This window comes from Meleagris gallopavo, chromosome 13, assembly GCF_905368555.1.
Source record: "Meleagris gallopavo chromosome 13, MGAL_WU_HG_1.1, whole genome shotgun sequence".
NCBI lineage: Eukaryota > Metazoa > Chordata > Aves > Galliformes > Phasianidae > Meleagris > Meleagris gallopavo.
The window spans coordinates 10,937,046-10,958,574 of record NC_139416.1 but is presented as its reverse complement, the minus strand read 5'-3'; the positions used below and the strand labels follow the sequence as shown (position 1 = coordinate 10,958,574).

The 21,529-nt window shown below is 40.0% G+C and overlaps 1 protein-coding gene across 1 annotated transcript in view; it reads left to right on the top strand.

Annotated features, from left to right (window-relative positions):
• The window catches only part of CDH5 (cadherin 5), a 28,576-nt gene extending 9,326 nt beyond the window's left edge, over positions 1 to 19,250 (top strand). The window contains exons 2-12 of the mRNA XM_010717724.4: positions 6,170 to 6,370; positions 8,676 to 8,964; positions 9,048 to 9,164; positions 10,112 to 10,276; positions 10,671 to 10,858; positions 12,327 to 12,580; positions 13,139 to 13,281; positions 14,060 to 14,184; positions 15,145 to 15,253; positions 15,528 to 15,773; positions 16,588 to 19,250. Of these exons, the coding sequence (XP_010716026.1) occupies positions 6,182 to 6,370; positions 8,676 to 8,964; positions 9,048 to 9,164; positions 10,112 to 10,276; positions 10,671 to 10,858; positions 12,327 to 12,580; positions 13,139 to 13,281; positions 14,060 to 14,184; positions 15,145 to 15,253; positions 15,528 to 15,773; positions 16,588 to 17,081 (2,319 nt within the window). The 5' untranslated portion in view covers positions 6,170 to 6,181 and the 3' untranslated portion in view covers positions 17,082 to 19,250. The remainder of the gene's footprint in view (positions 1 to 6,169; positions 6,371 to 8,675; positions 8,965 to 9,047; positions 9,165 to 10,111; positions 10,277 to 10,670; positions 10,859 to 12,326; positions 12,581 to 13,138; positions 13,282 to 14,059; positions 14,185 to 15,144; positions 15,254 to 15,527; positions 15,774 to 16,587) is intronic.
• The last annotated feature ends 2,279 nt before the right edge of the window (positions 19,251 to 21,529 follow it).

Here is a 21,529-nt window from a genome sequence, read left to right as displayed (position 1 = left end):
GAGGTAGCTTTGTTTCTTAAAAAATATATATGTATTTTTTTCAAGGCCAATACTAGTCTTTGCCTCCCCCATTTTTATCTAGTTCTGTGCCAGAAACAACTGAAAGACCAGGAGCCCTGTCTTGCTGCCTGCCATCAGTCTGGTGACCTTTGCTGGCTGCTGTCCATTCAGGAGCATTGTATTGGGCCATCTAATCAAAAGAAACAAATCTTCAACATACACACCATATTCATGGTGTTTATAGTCCCTTTAAACAATAATAAACAACAAATAAACAATTTTTTTCATTTCTGAAAGAGGTGTCTGTCCTGGCTGAGGACTCCATCCAACCATCAGATGAAGCTGCATTTTCTACCATCTAACACAGAATTGTTTTGTAGGCTGAAGAGACAGGGAAAAAATCATTGACATATTTTCCCCAGACTTACCAGAAACTTAGAGCTGAAATAAAAAAAAAAACACACAGGATCAAAAGTCTTTTTTCTTCAGAAGAAACATGAGGAGATAAACTGGGGGCCAAAATCAGACACAGAATCATCTCCTCAGCTCCACTGCAGAGCTCCAGCACTAAGAAATGAGCTGCACCCTGTGCACACAGCAGTGCTCACACAACACAGAGTGACGTGGGGTTTTTTTGCAGTTGCACATTTGGATAAAATACTGCTGAAGCGGCTGTTCATTCAAAGCTACTATCACAAGTATAAAATGCCATTTAATAATCAGCTTTCAGGCAGGCATTTGCACTCCAGATTGTTTAGTCATCAAAGTGGCTATTTACTTGAAGGTACTATCATGCACATAAAAAGTCATTTCATAATCAGTTTTCAGGTAGGCATTTGTGCTCCTGGCTGTTTAGTCATCAGTGGAAGCCACTTCTCAGGTGTATAAAGCCGACATAAGGACAATCAACACCATAACACTAAGCAGCCAGGCACCGGGCACATTTAAATCAGCTCAGTAAGCTGGAAACCAGAAAGCAGCACAATGTTCTCAGGAAAGACCCATTTTAGAATGAATTATTGTACATTGTTGAGAGGATGTGACAAGACAGCTTCAATCAGAAATAAGAGAAATGCAGAGGAATAATTTACTCAAAGAAAGAGCAACAAGAAATGCTTGCTCCAAGATGAATGTTGCACAATTTTCCAACGTGTCACTGAAGGTCGAAGATGTGGTTCCCATTCTCACTGAACTCACTATGTGCCCTTAACTATTCTCACACTGTAAACTCACCGGAGCAAAGGAGGACTGCGTTCTTGCAATTTAGAAGCCACTGAGAACATGCAGCGCAGGTAACAATTCTATCTGTGTGATTACTTTGCTGCCTTGTCTCTCCGGGTTTGTCAGAGCAGGTTAGAGCAATGTTGTCTAATTAGGAGATCAAAAAAATTGGGAGAAAAAAATCTGAGACTGCTGTTAGTGCTGACCTCAGTCCATCGACAGGAGATGGCAAAGAAATTTAAGTCCTCTGTGCTTCAAAGGTACCCTCTGAAAGAGATACAGCTTTTCATCTAGCAGCAGTACTTTTCACAGAGATCTGAGAAGGCTTTATCCATTCATGTTAGCACAGCCATTTGCAGTCCCTGAAATGTAGCAGTAAGTACTGCTAGGGCTACTTTCTTCTAATCTTGTTTTGTCTGCTTACCAAATATGCTCCTTCTGCAAAGCAAGCTAAGCATGCATTAAGCTACAGGCATTGCAAAGAAAAAGATAATTTATCCTCCTCGCATTTGGTGGTTACCTTTCTATTTCTCACTGCCAACTGCATTCACACATTTACCTTTGGTCTTATGCATTGTATAAATGAGAAAGTACAGTAAAACTAGATTCTGTAAGGCAGAGTTGTTTTGTTAGCTGACACTGAGTCAATCTGCCCTCATTAAATCTAATGTGGCTTCATTAAGAATAGGAAGTGCCCAGATCTCGAATCAAAGTAAAATTTTTGCATATGAACAACACCTAAGTTTGAAGAGTTGGCAAATTCAACAGAATTTTTGCACAGAGCTACCTAGGGAGGAGACAGTGGAGGGGATGGGGAAAGGCTTATGACAACACTTGTGACAATACAGACCCCCTCTGGGGCCAGACCCAGAGGAACAACACCTAAAATCCCCTCAACACTCACCTGAACAGGGGATGCGGGGCCGGGGCAAAAACTGCAGCTGAGCCGAATGCTCTCCTTCAAGCTTGGCATTAATCACAACTGTGTGAATGCAGAACTGCAGATATTTAGTGCTCCCTGCACTTAGACTGCTGCAGGTGGGACAGCTGGGATTTGACTGACAACCAGAAGCAGCAACATTTCCAGTACCGTGGAACAGAATACAACCTATCTTGTATTATTCTCTTATCAGTCATTTTGTTATTTTTTTCTGCCCTGATGAAACTCTCAATTTTGTAAGGGATTTTTCATTTTAATTTACGTTGTTCAGTTTCCAACCAAGATACTGTAAACGAAAATCATCAAGTTTCCAACTCAACAGTCAATAATCATTTAGTTTCCAGCTTTTTCTAACAATCAGGTATGCAAATTATCTGAACAATATAAACAAAAACATTTAAAGAGGTATTACAGGGGATCAAGAAGTGCCCACTTCTTCTCTGGTGTATAATAGTGATTTCTAAGCAAATTCCTCTTAGGATATTCCATATCACTTCTTCCGTCCTGCCTGGAATCAAATGCCACAAAACAAAAACTCTCTAAGATTAGTACAAGACCTTAATCTGATCAACACATCTATTTAGCTATAGATACCTGCATATTTATCAAAGTCTTCATGTAGAAGCTTGGTCTAACTTCTATTTAACATGCAAGCATAGAACAAGATTTGAAACTAATTAACCTAACCTAACGTAAGCTTGAATGGGTAATTTCAGAACAAGAATTAAGCCAAGTAAGAGGGAAATATCAGAAAAAAAGAGAAAGAAAGAAAGAAAGAAAGAAAGAAAGAAAGAAAGAAAGAAAGAAAGAAAGAAAGAAAGAAAGAAAGAAAGACAGAAAAACAACAAATGTTCATTAGAATATTCCATCAAACGTATTTTCATTGAATGAACACTATTTATTTTTGCTGCTCATCACACTTGTTTGATTACTTACTAAAACAACTTGCAAAATGCAAACTTTTAATCACTACAGTATTGTCTGCATCTTGACTTGATTTTTTTTTAATAATTATTCCCAATCTGCAAGAAGAAACTACACTATATGTATCAGGTGTCTTATAAATCAGTTTGAATAGCAAAATTTCTTAGTTAAATGTCTATAGTACCCTGCAGACTAAGAGTTATTTGCTGAAATAACTCAATACAAAAAATGAATAACGTTGGTGGAAAAAAATATCATTCGCTGTAAGAAAATTTAAGAGCATAATGAGAAGCTTAACTATTTCAATAAGCCATTCCCCTGCTAACTTTAAGGAACACGTACAGTCCTGGCTTAAATTAAAAAAAAAAAAAAGTTTGAATTATTGTTAAGAGGGTGCAGCAGGGCCCTGCTACCGAAGTGTCTGTACATGCTGCCAAAGAAGGGCATTCTGAAATACTGTGAAGAACTAAGCCACAGATCCAAGAGCTGCAGAATGGAGAACTCGCACAGTATCACAGAGGGACAGACTGCCCTATCAAGACCTGTGTACTGAATAGCCCTCAGGACAGGGCACAGTGCTCAGTGTGCAGTGTTACTCCTACTAAAACAAGAAATTCTGAGAGGTACCACAGATGAAGCTGAAGCCATGCTGTGCATGAGGTTCCTTTATCTCAGCCTGACATACGGAGGGCAGCCCCAAGCTCCACCAAGCTGCTCATAAAGGAACATTTACCTCACCATGGAGGCTAGAAAGTACTGACGGCAATGCACTAACGAGGGATTAAAGGAAGGGAAACCAGCTCAAAATCTGTTAACACGAAGACAGGTCCACCGAGTGGGAGGGTTGGCTCAGGCTTCAGCCGAAATATGCATTCATTTCAAAGACTCAGTCTAGTGCAAGGAGGTATTATTAAAAATATGCCCAATGGACATCTTAGTCTTCTCATAAGTGCTTTCTGTATTGATGGTCAAGCTTTCAAACAAGGTCTGAACTGCGAAACACGTAGACAGTGGCCACTTACTTCAAGGGAGAGCTTGCAGAACGGATCCTCATGAACAGCCACGCTAACACCACTGCCCCTGAGCTCTTACACCCATCCCAGTACCCTCAATACAGATTAAAGCCAACACACAGTGCCCCTGCCTGTGAAGCTGTTAGCAGTGACAACCTCAGTGCAGGCTGGCAGCATCCTGACGAGTCGGGCTTGGGGCACAGCAGGCCCCGAACTTCACATTACTGAAAACAGGGCCATTGCTAGGAAGGAGTTACCAGGAAGGTACAGCAGAGCTCTTTACAAAGAAGATTCATTTCAAGATCAGTATGCTTTAATTGAGATTTGACATATAAGCTAAAAATGTGTTCTGCGGGTCTGTAAATGTATCAGTTGCACTGAAACGAATGGCAGCTCAAGTGGGCAGTGTTGTCCTCAGTTTCGCGAGCTAACCTCATCACAGCAATAACCCATGAGATCCCACAGGCCCACAGCAATAAGAGGAAATGGCAGATGAAACACTACCATCTGTTTTTCCTAAAGTACAGACTGTACCAGCTGACGTTAGCCAAATGGTTTTCCTTTGGTTACCACATTTTGTAACTTTATGAACAAAAGACAGAGCACGGCAGCATCAAATTCAGTGCCTGACAGTTCCAGTTGTAGAATATTTGAGATATATAAATAAAGCAAAGGAAAACAACTAAATCTTACTCATTTTTTTCTAAAAATAAAATAAGGGCAAAGTAAACACATAGAAGAGAAAGATTCAAAAACTTTTATATAAATCCCTAAAACTGCACAAGCCACAGCTCAGCTATTAAATAGAGGCTTCAAAGGCAGCCTATTTAGTCATTTCCCACACATTCATAAAAGAAGGAATATTCCGCAGGTCATGCACAACTGTAAAGAGAGCAAAATTTCATGGTAAATAAAATCTTTTTACTGATAATGATGCTGCACCACAGGGTAACACTGATTACCTAATTACCAATGTGTAATTTTGACAATCTCAACAAATCATGCCAAAGATATTAATTTAATCCAATATCTAACAACATGCATGATTTCAACTTCTTTATCACAATTAACTTTTACTTTTGATGTATGTACTGACAGCTCCTAAAAGCTAATGGGAAGTCATTTATGTGTAAGTTAATGTCTGATTATTGAAGCATTTAAGTTCCATGTCAGTTCTTTATTTTGCAAAGGGAAAATTTAGTGGAAAAATGAATCAGCTTTTCTACAAGAAATGAACTCAATCTGATAACCAGGCCTAAAGTTTGCTAATATTAACTTATGACGTAAAAAAAAGGGTTTTGCCTGAAAGTAATTTTATGAATTACTCTTTTGTATGTGCTAAAATCTAAGAATAAGGGATAAATGAGCTTTATTTGTGCCTCTACGCATTTTAAGACACAAGGAATTGATGCAATAAACAAGCTCTCTGAGAAAGATAATTTGCTACATTGAACTTGGAATAGATTGAAATTTTCATATGAATCATTTTTTCCGTCAACAAAAAAAAGTTTTATTTTAAATCAATAGTTTCTATATGAACATATTGACTACAGCATATTTCGTGTCAGGTCATGTCAAAACATTGCATTTCGGTTTGTCAAACTCTAACGTTTCATTTCAAGTTGAGTTAACATAAACTTTGATCTGGATCAGCCCTGGTGTTGCTTCTCAGGGCAGCTCTCCCCCACGAGCTATGAGCAGTAGCCAAACTAAATTTTCTGAAATGCACAAAGGGTCATCTTTGTACTGAATGTTCTCTTCATATGAACTATGGTAGCTCAAGAGGATGCTGAGTTTTATGATAGCTTTAAAAACTTGCATTTTTTACTGATTCAATTTTTTAAGTGCTTTTTACAGCTGCCGAATCATCTGGTTGAAGCTGTTTTGTGTTGTGAAAGGTTTTGTGCCTGATATTTCAATTTCTGATTCTAAGGCAGATTGAAAGAAATACAGAAAGTAATCAAACTTTCCTCTAGAAGGAAATTCAGTTTGCACTTCCATGCATGCTTTCTCTGATGGATCTGATTCTGTTGTTATTTACATGGTTCTCGTGCTTTGCATTACTCCCTAGGCTCAGAAGAAGATGAAGAAGCTTATTCTGCTTTTCTCACTGTTCTTGGCTCCAGCGTTCTCTTATAAAGAAAATCAGAAAACAAAACAAAACTTTTCTTCAAACAATACCAGTCATAAACGACTTAAGAGAGACTGGATATGGAACCGAATGCATATCAGAGAAGAGATTGATTCACCATTACCACATCACGTTGGCAAGGTAAACAGCAGTCTCTTAGCAGTGAATGATTGCAAATCCAGACAGGAAATGAGTGTCCTGAGAAGTATTACTTGTTTGCAGCGTAACAGAATTAATGGAGAAAAAACGGGAAATAGAAATGGGACTGATGTACTAACATCACAATCCTAAAATGGGTGCAGAGTGAATCAAGAACAGCACCAAAGGAATTCTAATTCTTTTGAAGAATATAGATAAATTTTAGAGAATGGCAACCATGGAGCATCTGCAGCAAAGAAACAAGTGCATTGCATGCAGGTGCAGAGTTAGGAAGAAGGTCTGGCAGCTGATGTATGTCAGTGTTTTTCTGGTAGCTCTTTCAAAAACCTGGGAGATCAGCTAATAAAAAGATACGTATTAAAGAACTTACAGCTTACATCCCTCAGCACGGACACAAAAGTAAAGTGCTGTTTAGGAGTACTGCTTCACAATCAAAAAATTTGTTTCACAAAGTGAAGGAAAACAATTTTTGAAAGTAATAACAAGCATTGACCTGACTGCAAACTCATTTTCTTCAGGGCAGTGCTCATAAAATCCTGTGATTAACTGCACATCACCCAGACAAAGTTCTCCCAGTCTAGTCTTTCAAACTGAACTACTTTGACACTTCTCAGATAAATGCAGTTCTACATTTTCTTTCCATGTACAACAATCAGCATCTGTCAAGGCTGTTATGGTAAAGTGAAACAGACCTTTCTGGATCAGTGCTGCTCACTGGCAGAAAGCACAAGAGAGAGAAAAGAGGCCACCGGGTACTCAGCCAGCGCAGGATATCTCTGTTTCATTTCAGACCAATTCAGCAGCGGATTGAGGAGAACGCTTTTATTCCTGGTGCTGTCCTAAATAAGAGTAATTCACTCTGTACTGTGCTCTGTTGTCTTTCAAAAGTGGAATGCGTCTGATTACTTCTGCGATGTCTGTGTTCACTGCATTGCATTTACAGGATTGAACACTCGATAAATGCTTTTAAAAGGCCACAGCATCAGCATGGCCAAACAGAGTGACAGCTGCAGGAATATGCTGATAAGTCTGGATTTTATCTTTCATGACCTTGGAGGCTTCCTTTTGCAGTTCATCCTTAGATTTTAGGCAATCTTGGAAGCTGTACCTTTCACACCAAATAAGTAAGTAAAAATTAAGAAAGGAGGCACAGGCTGGACTATCTTTGAGACAAGGGTGAGATTCTTTCTCCTGTTACATCTCCGGAGTCACAAGCTGTTGTTCAGCAGCACCAGCAGTTAGAAGCATGATTAAGTGTGTGGAACGAGGAAAGAGAATTTTAATAGCACATTTCAAAATAGAAAACATAAATGAAAGAATGTTCAACAGTAAATGACAACTACAGGATAAATCAAATCCTGAATACCAAACAGCTGCAATTTATGATAAGGTCAGTAACAAAAGACTAGAAAATCTTGGTCAAACCCAACAATTATTGATAAATAGCTTGCTGAAACAAGAATGCTGATATAGTGCACAGAAAATTGTGGTTTAAACTTTCTAGCAGTGTTCTTAGAGGAGTGCAGATAGGTAAGAATCATCAAATTATGTCCAGATTAAAAAAAATAATAATGTACAAAACCATTTGGGATTGGATAAAATTACCTATAAAACAGATTCATGTTTATTCCTTTTACCCCACCCTTTTTTCATAGAATACAATCTTAAATTTGAAACTGTGGGGTGAAAACTTAATCTCATTGTCATAACCATGAGTCTAAAGACTGACTATGAAGAAATGGCATGTGACTAAATACAAGAAAGCTGACAGCTACAGCAGGAATTCTGCTAAGTGGCAAACAATGATGAAAAATGCTAAACAATGTTTGTCAGTAGCTGCAAATAAAGATTTGTTTCTGTAATTCTGTGAAATCCAAGCAAAATTCCACTTGGAATTCAGCTAAATTCCAAAGATTATTTGCAAACAAGTGTAGCTTGAACAAAGTAGTGGTATCTATATTTCTGACACAATGATGCTGACGATTTTTATCTGTAACTGCACAAACAATTTATATCTTCAGGAAATGTGACTCATAACCTTAAAATAAAACCTCCCTGATATATAAGCAAGCAGGTTTCAGTCTGGATGCAAGTTTCATCCTATCACTCTGGATGGCTCTTGCTGCACTGCTGGTTTGTCCAGTAATATGCCAGCTGCCATCAAGATTCCCAACGGTTTCAAACTGAGTCCAAATAAGAGGTCATTTTTGTGTGTATCTTCTGGTAGAAACTGTTTTGCATTCAGAAACCACAGCTCACTTTTTTCTCTTTGAATTATACTTTCTAGCTCACATCAAGCGTAGGGAACAAGAATGCTATGTATATCATTGAAGGTGAATCTGCCAACACCATCTTTAAAGTGCAAGGGTACGACGGCGACATATATGCTTTTGAGAGGCTGGACAGAGAAAAGAAGGCAGAGTATGAGCTGACAGCACACATTATTGACAGAAGAAACAACCGATCACTGGAACCACCATCTAAATTTATTATCAAGGTTTCTGATATTAATGACAATGCTCCCATTTTTGTACAAAAGGTATTCAATGGATCTGTCCCAGAAATGTCACGATTAGGTAAGGTTCTTCCATAACTCATCCTTTCCTTGGCTGAAAAGCAAGATTTATACTAAATGTGCTGTTCGATAATCCTTTTCTAGGAACCTCAGTCACCAAAGTGACGGCTGAAGATGCTGATGACCCAACAGTTGCAGGTCATGCCACGGTTACCTACCAAATCATTAAAGGAACTGAATATTTCACAGTTGATGACTCTGGTAGGTCAGATATGCAAGTGTCAAATGTTGACCTTATGCTTACAAGAAAATCCAATTTTAAACCATTTTCTTTCAGGACAAGGGAGATATTAAGCCAAAAATTTACTTTCGACTCTAATTTGGAAAGATTTTTCATTCACATTAACACAGTGTCACTGTCTACATCTGAAAATGAACCAATAAAGTCAGGATTTTAGGTATCACGAGGAAAATGACAAGATCAGGTCAGGCTGTTCCTACTGATTAAAAGACCAAGTAGGAGCCAATTTACATCTATGTTTTCAGTTTAGCATGGATATCATTCCTTTGACCAAACAGAAAAAGAGGAATACATTAAGAAACAGCATTCCTAAAGAACAGCTGACAAAAATTCTTAAATAGCAAAGAGTAGATGGTGATTACAAACCAAGAAAATTACCTACAGCTTTCCAGACTTGGCACAGGCAGGACGGGTTATCCATTTCTCAAATTAGCATACATCGGGAGCAAGTCAGTACATACAATGCATTTTATTAGGCTAATTTTGAAAGTTTGTTTCTGATTTCTAGTCAATAACTCAAACCTTTGCTTACCTAAACTTTTTTTTTGTTTAAAGTTTGTCCAGATATAAAATTAAACTCATCATCTCTTGTAAGCTGGTTCTCTGGAGCAACTAAAGCAGATAAGGAGGTGATCAGACATACACTCCAGATGCTGTAGTGACCAAGCTTAGACATTATCAGCTGGTTTCTGAGCAGCAAAGATAAGTTTAAAGAAATGTACTGTACAAAATCTCCCAAATATTTTATTATATAGAAAGATTTCTAATAGTCTTTGCCTTAGAAAAATATAAGTGTAAAACTGCTGCTTGAAGCTGAATGTGTGGCATAAGGTAAAAACTTGCTTTCAAAATTAAGAGATGTGGAAACGTTACAAAATCTAATCATATTCAATATTATTTTTTTAAGGTGTCATTTCCACAGCCAGAGCTGATTTGGACAGAGAGAATCAATCAACATATGAAATTATTGTTAAAGCAAAAGATGCTCTCGGGCTTACTGGGGAGTCAAGCACAGCTACAGTCATTATCAGGTTAACAGACATCAATGACAACTTCCCAGTCTTCAAACACCGTAAGTGAAGTATCATTTGGAAATCGACAATTGACATGAAAAGAAGAAATTTACATTAGGCATTAGGATTCAATTGTCGTTTAAAGTGAACAAAAGTATCTTACATATTCAGACGGCTGTCTGCATTTCAGCACTACCTTCATTTCCTGGTTGGAGCGTATCTAGAGCAGAAAGTAAAAATCAGTATTAACTTTGGTAACTTTATGAAGAAACCTGACAATTTCAAGAAGTAATTAAAAAAAAACATTGAAGTGCTGTCTGTAGAGATTAATAACACTGAATTCTCAATTATTTTATGTATGTCTGTTTATAAACTAAGAAAAAATTGTATGTAAGTTCTAACTTCCATGTGCACCGTCATTATGACCTGTTTGTTGATTTTTTTTTTAAACAGCATCATTTCATTTTAAAGTTCCTGAAAACGTTTCAGTAGGAGGAGAAGTTGGCCGAGTCGAAGTTGAAGATATTGATGAACCACAACACAGACATACAAAATACAGTTTTGTCAGAGGAGATTACAGGGACACCTTTGAAATTGTAGCAAATCCGTTCACCAATGAAGGGATCATTAGACCAAAGAAGGTACTTTTCCCAGTAACAAAGAAAGATACAATTTTGTCTTGCCATGTTTAACAAGTGTTTGATTCAGTGTGGGACTGGCAGCAGGAAAAAATGGAAATGCATGAAAGTCACAGCACAAAAGGTATTCAACCTGAAAACCTCATTCTGTAAGCCCTGCGAGGAGAGCAGGTGATTTACCAGCCCATTTCACCTGCCAAAACTGGGAAAACCTGCGATTGCTGCAGAATGCAGTGGGGATTATGCCAGACGAGCAGGCTACATGCTTCAGGCTCCCCCCAAATTCTAGATGTTCGGATGCTTCAAATAGTCTGTGAATACAAGAGTTGAGTTGACCGAGTCAAAGAATCTTTCCCTTCTGCAGCCAAAGAGAAACCAAAGCAAGAATGTGAACACAAACACCTGACCTCTCTTCTAGAAATGCACTTTGCCATCTAGCATTGCTCCCTCTTGAGCCACAGCCTCCTTCCCTGTCTCACCTCTGAGTGTTGAGGTGACCCCAGTACTTCCTGGTAACTCTAACTTAAGAGGACCCAGCCTCTCCCAAGCCTCTATTACAGTTTGCTCTTTGTTTTTTAATTCTCAAACCTACTTAATTTTTACCAAGGAACATTCCTGCACTATGCAGAGCACTTCCAAGCCAAAAGTTCATTGATTTCATTGATTTATGGTGGAAAAAAAAGTACAAAGGACTATAAATTACTGTGAGTAATACTCAGATTGACACAAATGTATGGGGTTTTTTTTAACTTCCAAGCATCTACGTGTAGCTATCAGTACTAGAAATACTATTAAGAAGGGAAATTTCTATATAGAAAAAAGCAACAAATATCCTGAGACTTGTAAAGCCTTCAGCAAAGGCCACCCTGTGTGCCAGCAGCTTTCCATCACCAAACACAAGCCTTTCCTTACCTCAGGGCCTGAGGCATGTGATGCTATCAGCCTGTGCCAAAGAGCAGCAGCAGCAGCAGAGATCTCACACACACACTGCCTGAGGCAGAGACAGCCCAGCCTTCACCAGGCAGTGGGCAAAGTTTGCCTCAGTATCTGGCAACACGCTTCAGGCACGCATGTACAACGGAGTTTTAGATATATAGTCAGGTGAGGTGCAATTTCAACTGAGAAATAAGCACTGGCATTTCCATGTACAATGTCCACTCAAACAAAAATACAGTCACCATGATTACATGATAACTACAGCATGTTTCACAGCACGTTTATAACCTTGGGTGATAGGGAACAGGGATCCAAGCTTTGAAACACATGATAGCAGATAGCATGAATCTGTTCAAAACTTGAGGTCTAGCCACTCCATTTATGAAAGAGAAGTTCAGCTTCCCTCAGAGTCTAGTGCAATTTGCTAGTATTTTCCAACAAAAATTACAGCACAGAGCTTTAATTTGCAGTTAGCTAATGCGAATTTTACCCAGCCATCACCACAGAAGAATATCTATGTTTGTCTTTCTTCTAGCCCCTGGACTTCGAGAAAGTAGCAGAGTACAGGTTTGACATTGAAGCAACAGATCACAACGTTAACCCTGCCTACTACAAACCTGGTGGCTCCAAGAGCATTTCAACAATTACCATTGAAGTTACCGATATAGATGAGCCTCCTGTCTTCACCAAACTACCATATGAATTCAAAGTGCGGGAGAACGATCCTGAAATAAAAACACTTGGCTCTGTTTGGGCATATGACCCCGACGCAGCTAAACGGAAGATCAGGTAACACAACACCAGCTTTAGTGGTTCTATTTTTATGTAGAGAATTTGCTAATGATTCCAAGAATTTGACGAAGTATTGAGACACTGACCTTATTTTTCAGACATTTGCAAGCAAAAGAAAAATCCAATCTGATTTTTCAGCCACTGCAGCTATGGATATACACAACAACCAACAAACATGAACACGTTACTTATATACATAAACTCACTAATAAAACATCTGTACATTTATGGGAAAATACACAATCCTGGAGATCTTTACATGGTTATAATTATCTGCTGTTAAATTTTTTATTGTAACAACTTTCTTGAGTATGTGCTTTGTAAGGAAAAGAAAATAGACTTCTTAAGCAGTGAAAGCCAATAATCTGGGAACCTCGCAGATGGATATGTTGTGCTCTTACAGCTTGCATAAGTTTAGGGAGAAATGTTCTGAGGCTCCCTGGTCATGATATCAATGTAATTTTTTATACAACTACTCTCTGGCCTTTTCCTATGAAGAAATGAAGCATAATATTGTGACTCTTGTATTGATGCGTCTCTTTTTAAATAAAACAGATTTGTTCGACGAAAAGCTAGTCCTAATGGAGACTATGTAAGAGTGTCTGATACTGGAATTATTCAGCTTCCTAAGCCCCTAGATAGAGAATTCAGCTCCTCGTATAACATCACTGTGGCAGCCCAGGAAATCCTGGAGGATGGTAAGTGCTATCATTTCCTTACTTGAAAGAAATCAGTGGGTGATTTTACAGCTGGACTGCACCTTATCAGGAAGGAAACCACAACCTGACAGCTTCTTTTCACTAAGCTAAGGATGAAATGGATGCTTGCAGGGTTTGCACAGCAATCTTCAAATCAGATGAGTACCTACAAATAGATCAAACACTTTTAAGACTTGGCCCGTTGCTATCACAGAAATGCTTTCAGCTTGTCTAAAGGAATGACAGAGGCACGGGGAGAGGAAGAAGCTTGGGGAACAGGCAGGAACCTGTGTTTGGAGCAGAAGTATCCCAGCCTATTTTCCCACTCACACAGAGCTACAAAACGTGCCCACCAAGCTCCCCAAACATTTATGCACGGCTCCACTGGGTCTAGGAAGAGGGGTGGGCTGGGGCAGTTCCCAGTTAGATTGGAAGAGGTCAGACTCTTCTGCAAAGTGAAGGATATTGAATAATGCTGGGCACTCTGTGTCTGTGGCCTTAGGGCCAGGGAACAAGGGACACCACAGTCACAGAAAATGAAGAATCTGGGAGCCATAATGAATTGTCATTTTCTTCTTCATAGCTCTTCATGGTTTAGCCCACTATGAGAGTTTTGAGAAAAACATCTGAGTCTGTCAAAAGAAAAGCTTAAATGAGTGATGGAGCTAGGAGTTCCTCACATTTGGCATGTGAGAGTCACAGAGGTGGGCGCAATCCATGGCAAGGGCTTTACAGCACCCAGACTCCAGCCAGTGCGTTGCCATTGCTGTCATTTCAGGCCGTCTTTCTGACAGAGAATCACACGCACAAGTTCACGTCATAGTCATTGATGAAAACGATAATGCTCCAGAACTCGTTTATCCTGAGGAGCCCAGAGTGTGTGAAAATGCTGCACCGGGGAAGGTAAGGCAGGAGGAAGGGTCTTCCTTAAGTCCATATGGGCTGGCTGCACAGTTCCCCTCCCTATGGGCTTTTAAGTGGTACATTATGTAGGCTTCAAAGCATGTACAGTATGTACTCTGGGCATTACCAACTAGACTGCAAAGTAAAGCAACCTCGCATAGCAAAAGGTAGTAATTCCAAGAAACCAAAAGTTAGTAAGAGAAACATTACTAATTGTGACATTACTGTAATACCTATTGATGAGAGCACCTGCATGCACTACTAGCAATAATACTTGTGGGCTTAGATGTTTGACCTCAGATGCAAGTAAATACTTGCATAGCCTATATATATAATGTTAGATTAATTAAGAGATTTTTTCACAGACTGGAATCTGATGAAATCATCTGTTAGAACATGCAAGGTATTATTTCACTTTTAACGTAATTTTTAAATTACCTTTGGGACATAATCGTACACGTTTTTTATACTTTGTACATCTAATGTATCTCAGATTGAGATTTTCAAAAAATTGTATCATTGAGAGTGGCAGTCTCAATGGCATTCAGTGAATGAGCCTCATTTTTTAAATAAGTTAAATACTTGACAGAGTATTTATTTAGGTAACTAGATATTTAACTAAATAAATAAACATTTAGGTGACTAGAATATTTTGGTAACTAAATGAACATTCAATAACATACATCTGAGCATAAGACTTTTTCATGCTTTAATGACACAAGATTTCATCTTTCGTTTCCTATCTCTGACTGAAAGAGAAAAACAACTCATTTTGGAGAGCTATGTGGAAATTACTTGCCTTGTAAGAACTGGAAGAGAAACATCTCAAGATATCTTTGCTCTGCCCTTTGCTGAAGGGTTATACTGGATACACAGCTCAGCACTAACTTATATACTGCAAGCGTTTTTATCACACAATGTATACTGGAATTTATGACCTCTCCCATCTTACCTTTATAGGTAATCATCAGGATTTCAGCTACTGACAAGGATGAAATATCACCTAGAGGTTTCTTCAGATACTCCCTAACCACAGAAGATAGCAACTTCTCCTTGATTGAGAACTACGGTAGTGTATCCCTGAAATGCATTTTCTCAGACAGCCACAGTGAGACAGCAGCTCAAGGGGGGGGAGGCTGTAGCAAAGGTCCACAATTGGGCCACAAGAGCTAAGCAGATATTTTGAAAGGCTTAACCTACTGAAAAAAATGTTGTCACCCAAGCTTCACTGGGCTCCCCAAAGGCTTGCTCTGTCAAAGCCAAAGGTGTATCAAATGACTTATAATCTTTAAGGAAAATCAGGTAGCAAATATCACTTAATTAGCTATTGTTACTTCTTCCAGATAACACAGCTAATATCACTGTCAAGTACGGACAGTTTAATCGTGAACTTGCCAAAATCCACTACCTGCCTGTCATCATCTCAGACAACGGCGATCCCGACCTCAGCAGCACAAACACACTTGTTATCAGTGTCTGCAAGTGCAATGAAAAAGGCGACTTCACTTTTTGTGAGGAAAGAGCTAAACAAGTTGGAGTTAGTATACAAGCACTGGTCGCAATTTTTATCTGTATCTTCACTATCATTGGTAAGTTATCGACTTTGGTACTGTTCTTCAAGGTGTGGGAATTTATATTTCCTTTTTTTTTTTTAATTGAGGTCCAAAAAAGCTTTGTGGCTATAAAATGGTCATGGCAGCAGAAAAACTCTATTTGATTCATTCCACTTGCTCTATTTGGCCTGTTAGTGTAGTTCCAACTACAAGCACGCTCGTTCTATTGAAAGACTGGCTCATTGGAGAGGTCACTGCACATATACATAATGCACTTGATTTAGTGTTACTAGGCTCACGTGCAGCTATAAAAAGGAAAATTGTACTGAGGCAATAACAACTGTATTCCTGTTTCCAAAGGCTGAACTACTCTGGAAACCCTTTAAGCAGTACAGTGAACATATACACATAAATATGTAAATAAGAAGGACAGTACCTATTTGTTTTATTTGGAACCTATCATAGACTGGGCAAAATTCTTGTATTGCTTGAGAAGAAGCCTCCTTTGCAGCTACCACACAAGCAGCATTTGATGCCTGGCACTAAATATGTACGTACCACCTCGAGGCAGCCATCAATAGAATCCTGCAGTGCACTTGCAACACTGTGCATTGGCACCTGTGATGCCAGCTCCAAAGACAGTTGTGAAATCCTCGCAGAGAGCTGCTTTGAGAATGTACAAACCCTACAAACCAGCAGTATTTTAAGTTTTAAAAATAAATAAATATCTAAAAAAAAAAAATGGAAAAAGCCCTGAAATGCATGTTTGTTATGCAACATGTCTAAAATGCAATTTGTTTTACCTTGTTATTTCTCTATTTACAATTGCTCACATACATTTCCTTTGCAGTGATTGCAATGCTAATTCTTCTAAGGAAGAGACACAAGAAGGATCTGAGCGGTCTCAGGAGGAATGTGGCAGAGATCCACGAGCAGCTTGTCACTTACGATGAAGAAGGTGGTGGTGAAATGGACACCACCAGCTATGATGTGTCTGTGCTCAACTCCGTGCGCAAGAATGGAATAAAGCCAGAAGTGGTGCCTTCTGCATATGCACAAGTCCAAAAGCCTCCTGGAAATACAACTTCTGGTGCTGGAGAAATGGAAATGATGATCGAGGTTAAGAAGGATGAAGCTGACAATGACAGGGATCTGCTGCCATATGACACACTTCACATTTATGGCTACGAAGGGGCCGAGTCCATTGCAGAATCTCTCAGTTCTTTGGAATCAGGCTCCTCAGACTCAGATATTGATTATGACTTCCTAAATGACTGGGGACCCAGGTTTAAAATGTTAGCTGAGCTGTATGGATCAGAACCAAATGAAGATTTTGTGTATTAAGTTCACATTAGCCACAAAATTTTCTCTCTTCCACTACAGATAGGTATCAAGAGCCTGCCAATGGCCACAGAAGAATTCACAGCTCTTCACCCAGGCAGTACTAGGATTTCAAACAAGAAAACCTGATAGCAGTAGGGATAAAACAAACCATACAAATAAAGCACTGGCTTCCCCAGCACTGCTCTTCTTGCCAACATTATGTTCTTTCCCCAAAATTGCTACTTGGGGACCCAGAGTCTCCTAGGACATGACTCCTCTCCCTGCCTCGATAGATCCTTCTCCTTACGAAGTTTGATTGTCCCTGGTTTCTCCTTGATTCCTCTCATCCTGTGCTGCTTTTATCAGCATGCGCTCAGGATGACCTGCTGGAACAAACAGGTTTGGTGGCAGTGGGAAAGAATGTTTTTATAACCTCCTGCATTTCCAGCCTGCCTGGCCTGGCAGTAACATCTTTATTGATACTCCACACTTATGCTTACCCAGCAGAGGAAAGAAGGAACATATGGTTTATCACTTAATATTAGAAACAATTCCATCACTTTCAAAAAAGGCAAGATTTTTCCTTCTTTCCGATCTATTAATTATTCTAGCTTTATAGTCTTTGACTACATACATGAGTTACTGCAGATAAAAATAGACAGGATTTTTAGAGGCATAGTCTGGTTTCATCTCTCATTTTTAACAGCCTGATGATGATTTCAGGCACCTTTCTGGAGTGCGAGAATTTCCTCTAGCTAGCAGCAAAATTGTTTTTTCTTTCTGTAAATAGGACGTCAGTGTCACTCAATGGAACATATCCTGCAGGGCAGGAAATGTGGACATCAGGGGAATGTCAAGACTCCAGTACTGTAAATCTTTCTGGATAGCAGCATAGGTCGCTCTGGATCTCTAAAAAGGTTGAGTAAGTTTTTTACTCAACATTATGAAAGGAAATGTATTATTTCAGGGACAAACAAAGGACGGGCCTTATTACTGTGAAACTGTTTTAATTTTTTTCTAAGCAGGTACTGTAAAACGGTGAAAAAATATTTTCCACCTAGGAAAATACTGTAGAGTTCCAAACCAGGATACTGCACACCTACACGTTTGTCTGCGTAAGAGAACACAAATGTAAGTAAGGTTTTGGAGCGGCAGCTGTTCTGTCCATGGTAAGCACGTGTTCAGCTTCATGTCTGATGAAGAGACACACCGTGAACAGAATGAAATTTCCCATGCCTGATGTTACCCAGCCAAAGGGATCTTGTTAGAAGTGGGTCTCTCAGGACAACAGCCTGTCTCTGGCTTCTGCCAACGCAGATCCCTGTTATCTTCAGCAGGAACAGAGCCCTACTACACCAACACTCAGTTTTGCAGAATCTGTGCTACAGCTGTATGTATTAGTTTAGACCATTTGATTATTTAAATTTGGGAGCTAACCACATAATACTAAATCTTTTTTTTTTTTTCCTTTCTTTTCCTTCCTAAAACAATGTAGTGGAACCTCATTAGTTTCCTTTTCATTTGTTCACGTCCTTTCCCTCCTCCACAGTACTTTCGTGGCAGGAGACAGCAATGCATGATAATACAGTCTCTTATCAGTCCGCACAGCTAAAGGAAGTTGTCTACTACAACACCTGCTAGACACAAACACATAACTGTCATCAACAATTCAAATCACGAACGTTTTCAAATACGAACAAAAGGAAAGCTAAGTAGAATCCAGCCCATCAATCACATCACCTTTGGATCAGATCCCCTATAAAAAAAAGTGAATCTGAGGATGACAGCCTTGATTTTATTTATAAATGTGTGTCCATTTTCTACTGTTTCGCTTAATCCAGCCAACAGTGTATGTTATTGAGGTTCCACATGTTAGTATATTATAGAGAATTCTAACTAATACTACTTACCATGTAGGGTTTTCATCAGTAATTAATGTATTGGCAATCAACAGGTAAAGTTAGTTATTAAACTATTTAGTGTAGTAAATAAAGTACTTTGGTAAGCATCACCCAGATAGTATTATCTGTAATTGCTGTTTTCAAGCTTGTTTTATAAAGCTATTTTAAGGAATGCTGTATCAATTTCCATTGTATAAAGACATTTGCACTGGATATTCTCTTTTAATATTGCTGTACTGTATTTTTTCTTTGTTCCTCTGACTACATAAAAGCCACTCTCATGTTTGGATTTTTGTTGCATTTGTGAGTTTCACAGAGAAGGAGTGCTGTGTGCTACAGTGACCATCCTCACCACTTCCCCTCTCTGCCAGTGATCACTACCCCAATAAATTGCCAAGATTATTATTCTAATCCCATCGATTTTCCCCAGATATGACACTTATAAATTACAATACTTGGAAAAAAGTTCAATTCCTTCTCTGCTAATTGCCACGAGGAAACTCCACATCAAACATGCTTTAGCACAAGTTGTACTAAAAACAAAATGGATGTGCTAATTATGTTATAATGAAATGCGTTTTTCCAAAGAAGGAATTTGATTAAACAGCTACTTGCAACTTATAGCAAAGATTTTCATAAAGATTTTCATTATTAATTTAATTAATATGCATTTTAAACTCTTATCTCTAAAAACGTCCCTTAAATTATTATTTTATTACATTCACACTGAGAAGTTCATGCCATTTCATAAAGTTTTTTACTCCCACCCCACCAGAAATTTTTATGAAGTAATGACTTGTAACTGGAATCCTTGATATGTACCAAAGCAGCAATGAGAAGTGGCCTGAATGCCAACACCAGGTGCATGGCCACGCTGCCCAGCGAGACAGCAATTTCTGCTGTTCAGAGAAAAAGAGTTGTGTCAGGTGCTACCTCATTACAGACCAGCATTACTGATGCAGGCAGTAAAAATGAAACAGCAAAAAGTGAAAATAGATTCATTATAAAAGGAAGAGAAAAAGAATGTTTTGGAGTTCTTGATCCTTTTTTTCACTGAATGGATGCCTCCCTTCCTTTCTTTCCGCAGTGAGGGCTGTGCTGAGCTGTGCTCTGCACCATTGGCCACAGCTCACAAGGCCAACAAGTCACATGGAGCAGTGCTGGCTAGAAATGTATTTGTTTTAAATGGTTTCACTCCTGACACTCCTGTGCAAATGTCCCATGCATGGGAGGTGCTCACGGCAGCAGTAAACATGCAGATTCACCACCCCATTTGGCCCGGAGTAATATACTGTTTTCCATTCTATCTCAGATGGGGCTAGGACAGAAGAGTCACTGTCAATTTTTCACACCTACTTTGTCTTCCTTGTTTTTTTATATATCAATGTGGGGATTAAAACATAAACTCTTGTGGGTGTTAAACTCTGATGGAGCCCTGGGCAGCCTGGTCTAGCATTAAATGGAGAGGTTGGTGGCCCTGCGCGTGGCAGGGGGTTGGAGATTCGTGATCCTTGAGGTCCCTTCCAACCCTGGCCATTCTGTGATTCCGTGATTCTGTGTACCTCGTCATGCCCTCCAGAGCAGAAGAAATCACCGAGCGGTACCCGTGTCGTGCAGGAGCCATCAGACCCACTGCAGCACAGCTCACTCAGCTTCAGGGAGAGCAGCATTTTCTTCTCCCCTCGCCCCAGCAAGGGCTCTCCCATCTGCTTTCCAGCCCGACTTTACTCATTCTCGTTAACCCCTTCACCAACTCCACGATCAATCACGAATTTCACCCGTACCGCACTCTCAAGCCAGGGCTCTGCACGAGGCAGCCCCAGCGGGCGGAACGAAGCGGACGGCGTCCATCGGACACCCGCAGCACGACGAGCGCCGAGGCCGGCAGGGCGCCCCGGCAGCCGCACAGCGCGAACGGCGCCCCGCAGCGCCGCGCGGTGGCGCCCGGCCCCAGCGCTGCTGCACCGAGCGGCAGCCGCGTCTGCGTCGGGCTCTCGTGCCGGCCTCTCACGGAGTGCTTTACGCACGATCGGTAAGGCTACTAATTCCAGAGGGTTCATTCGATCGGCTTCGCGCTTTACGGCTGACTTCGCGGAATTCCCTGACCTTCCCACAAGCCAGAGAAGCTACGAAGCCTGGGTTCTGAAGGGGAAAGCAGTGATCTCACTGAGGCGGAGTACAGAAGGGCGCAGAGGGCGAGGAAATAGCTCGGGGGAGTGGATGTGAGCTCCAGATGTCTCCTTCGGAAGGCACCATCCTCCCTGGCACCCCGCTCGGGGCACGCCGTGCCCTGCCCAGCCGTCCACGGGGTGAGCCCCGTGTCCCTGCTGCTGGGCAGGGTCTGTCCCTGCCGCTGGGGAACCTTTTCCCTTCCCTGCAACTGCTTACCAGGATTTTCTCAAGCATTTCCAAATCGCTTTTATAATCGGTGATTCTTACAAAACAGTTGGGTTTTGCTGCGAACAAGTGTACGAACACATCAGTCATGATTTGTGTATCAGAAACATGCAGCAAAGCTTTCCAAGCAGCCACACAAACAAACCGAGGAAAAAAGACACCAGAAGTTTC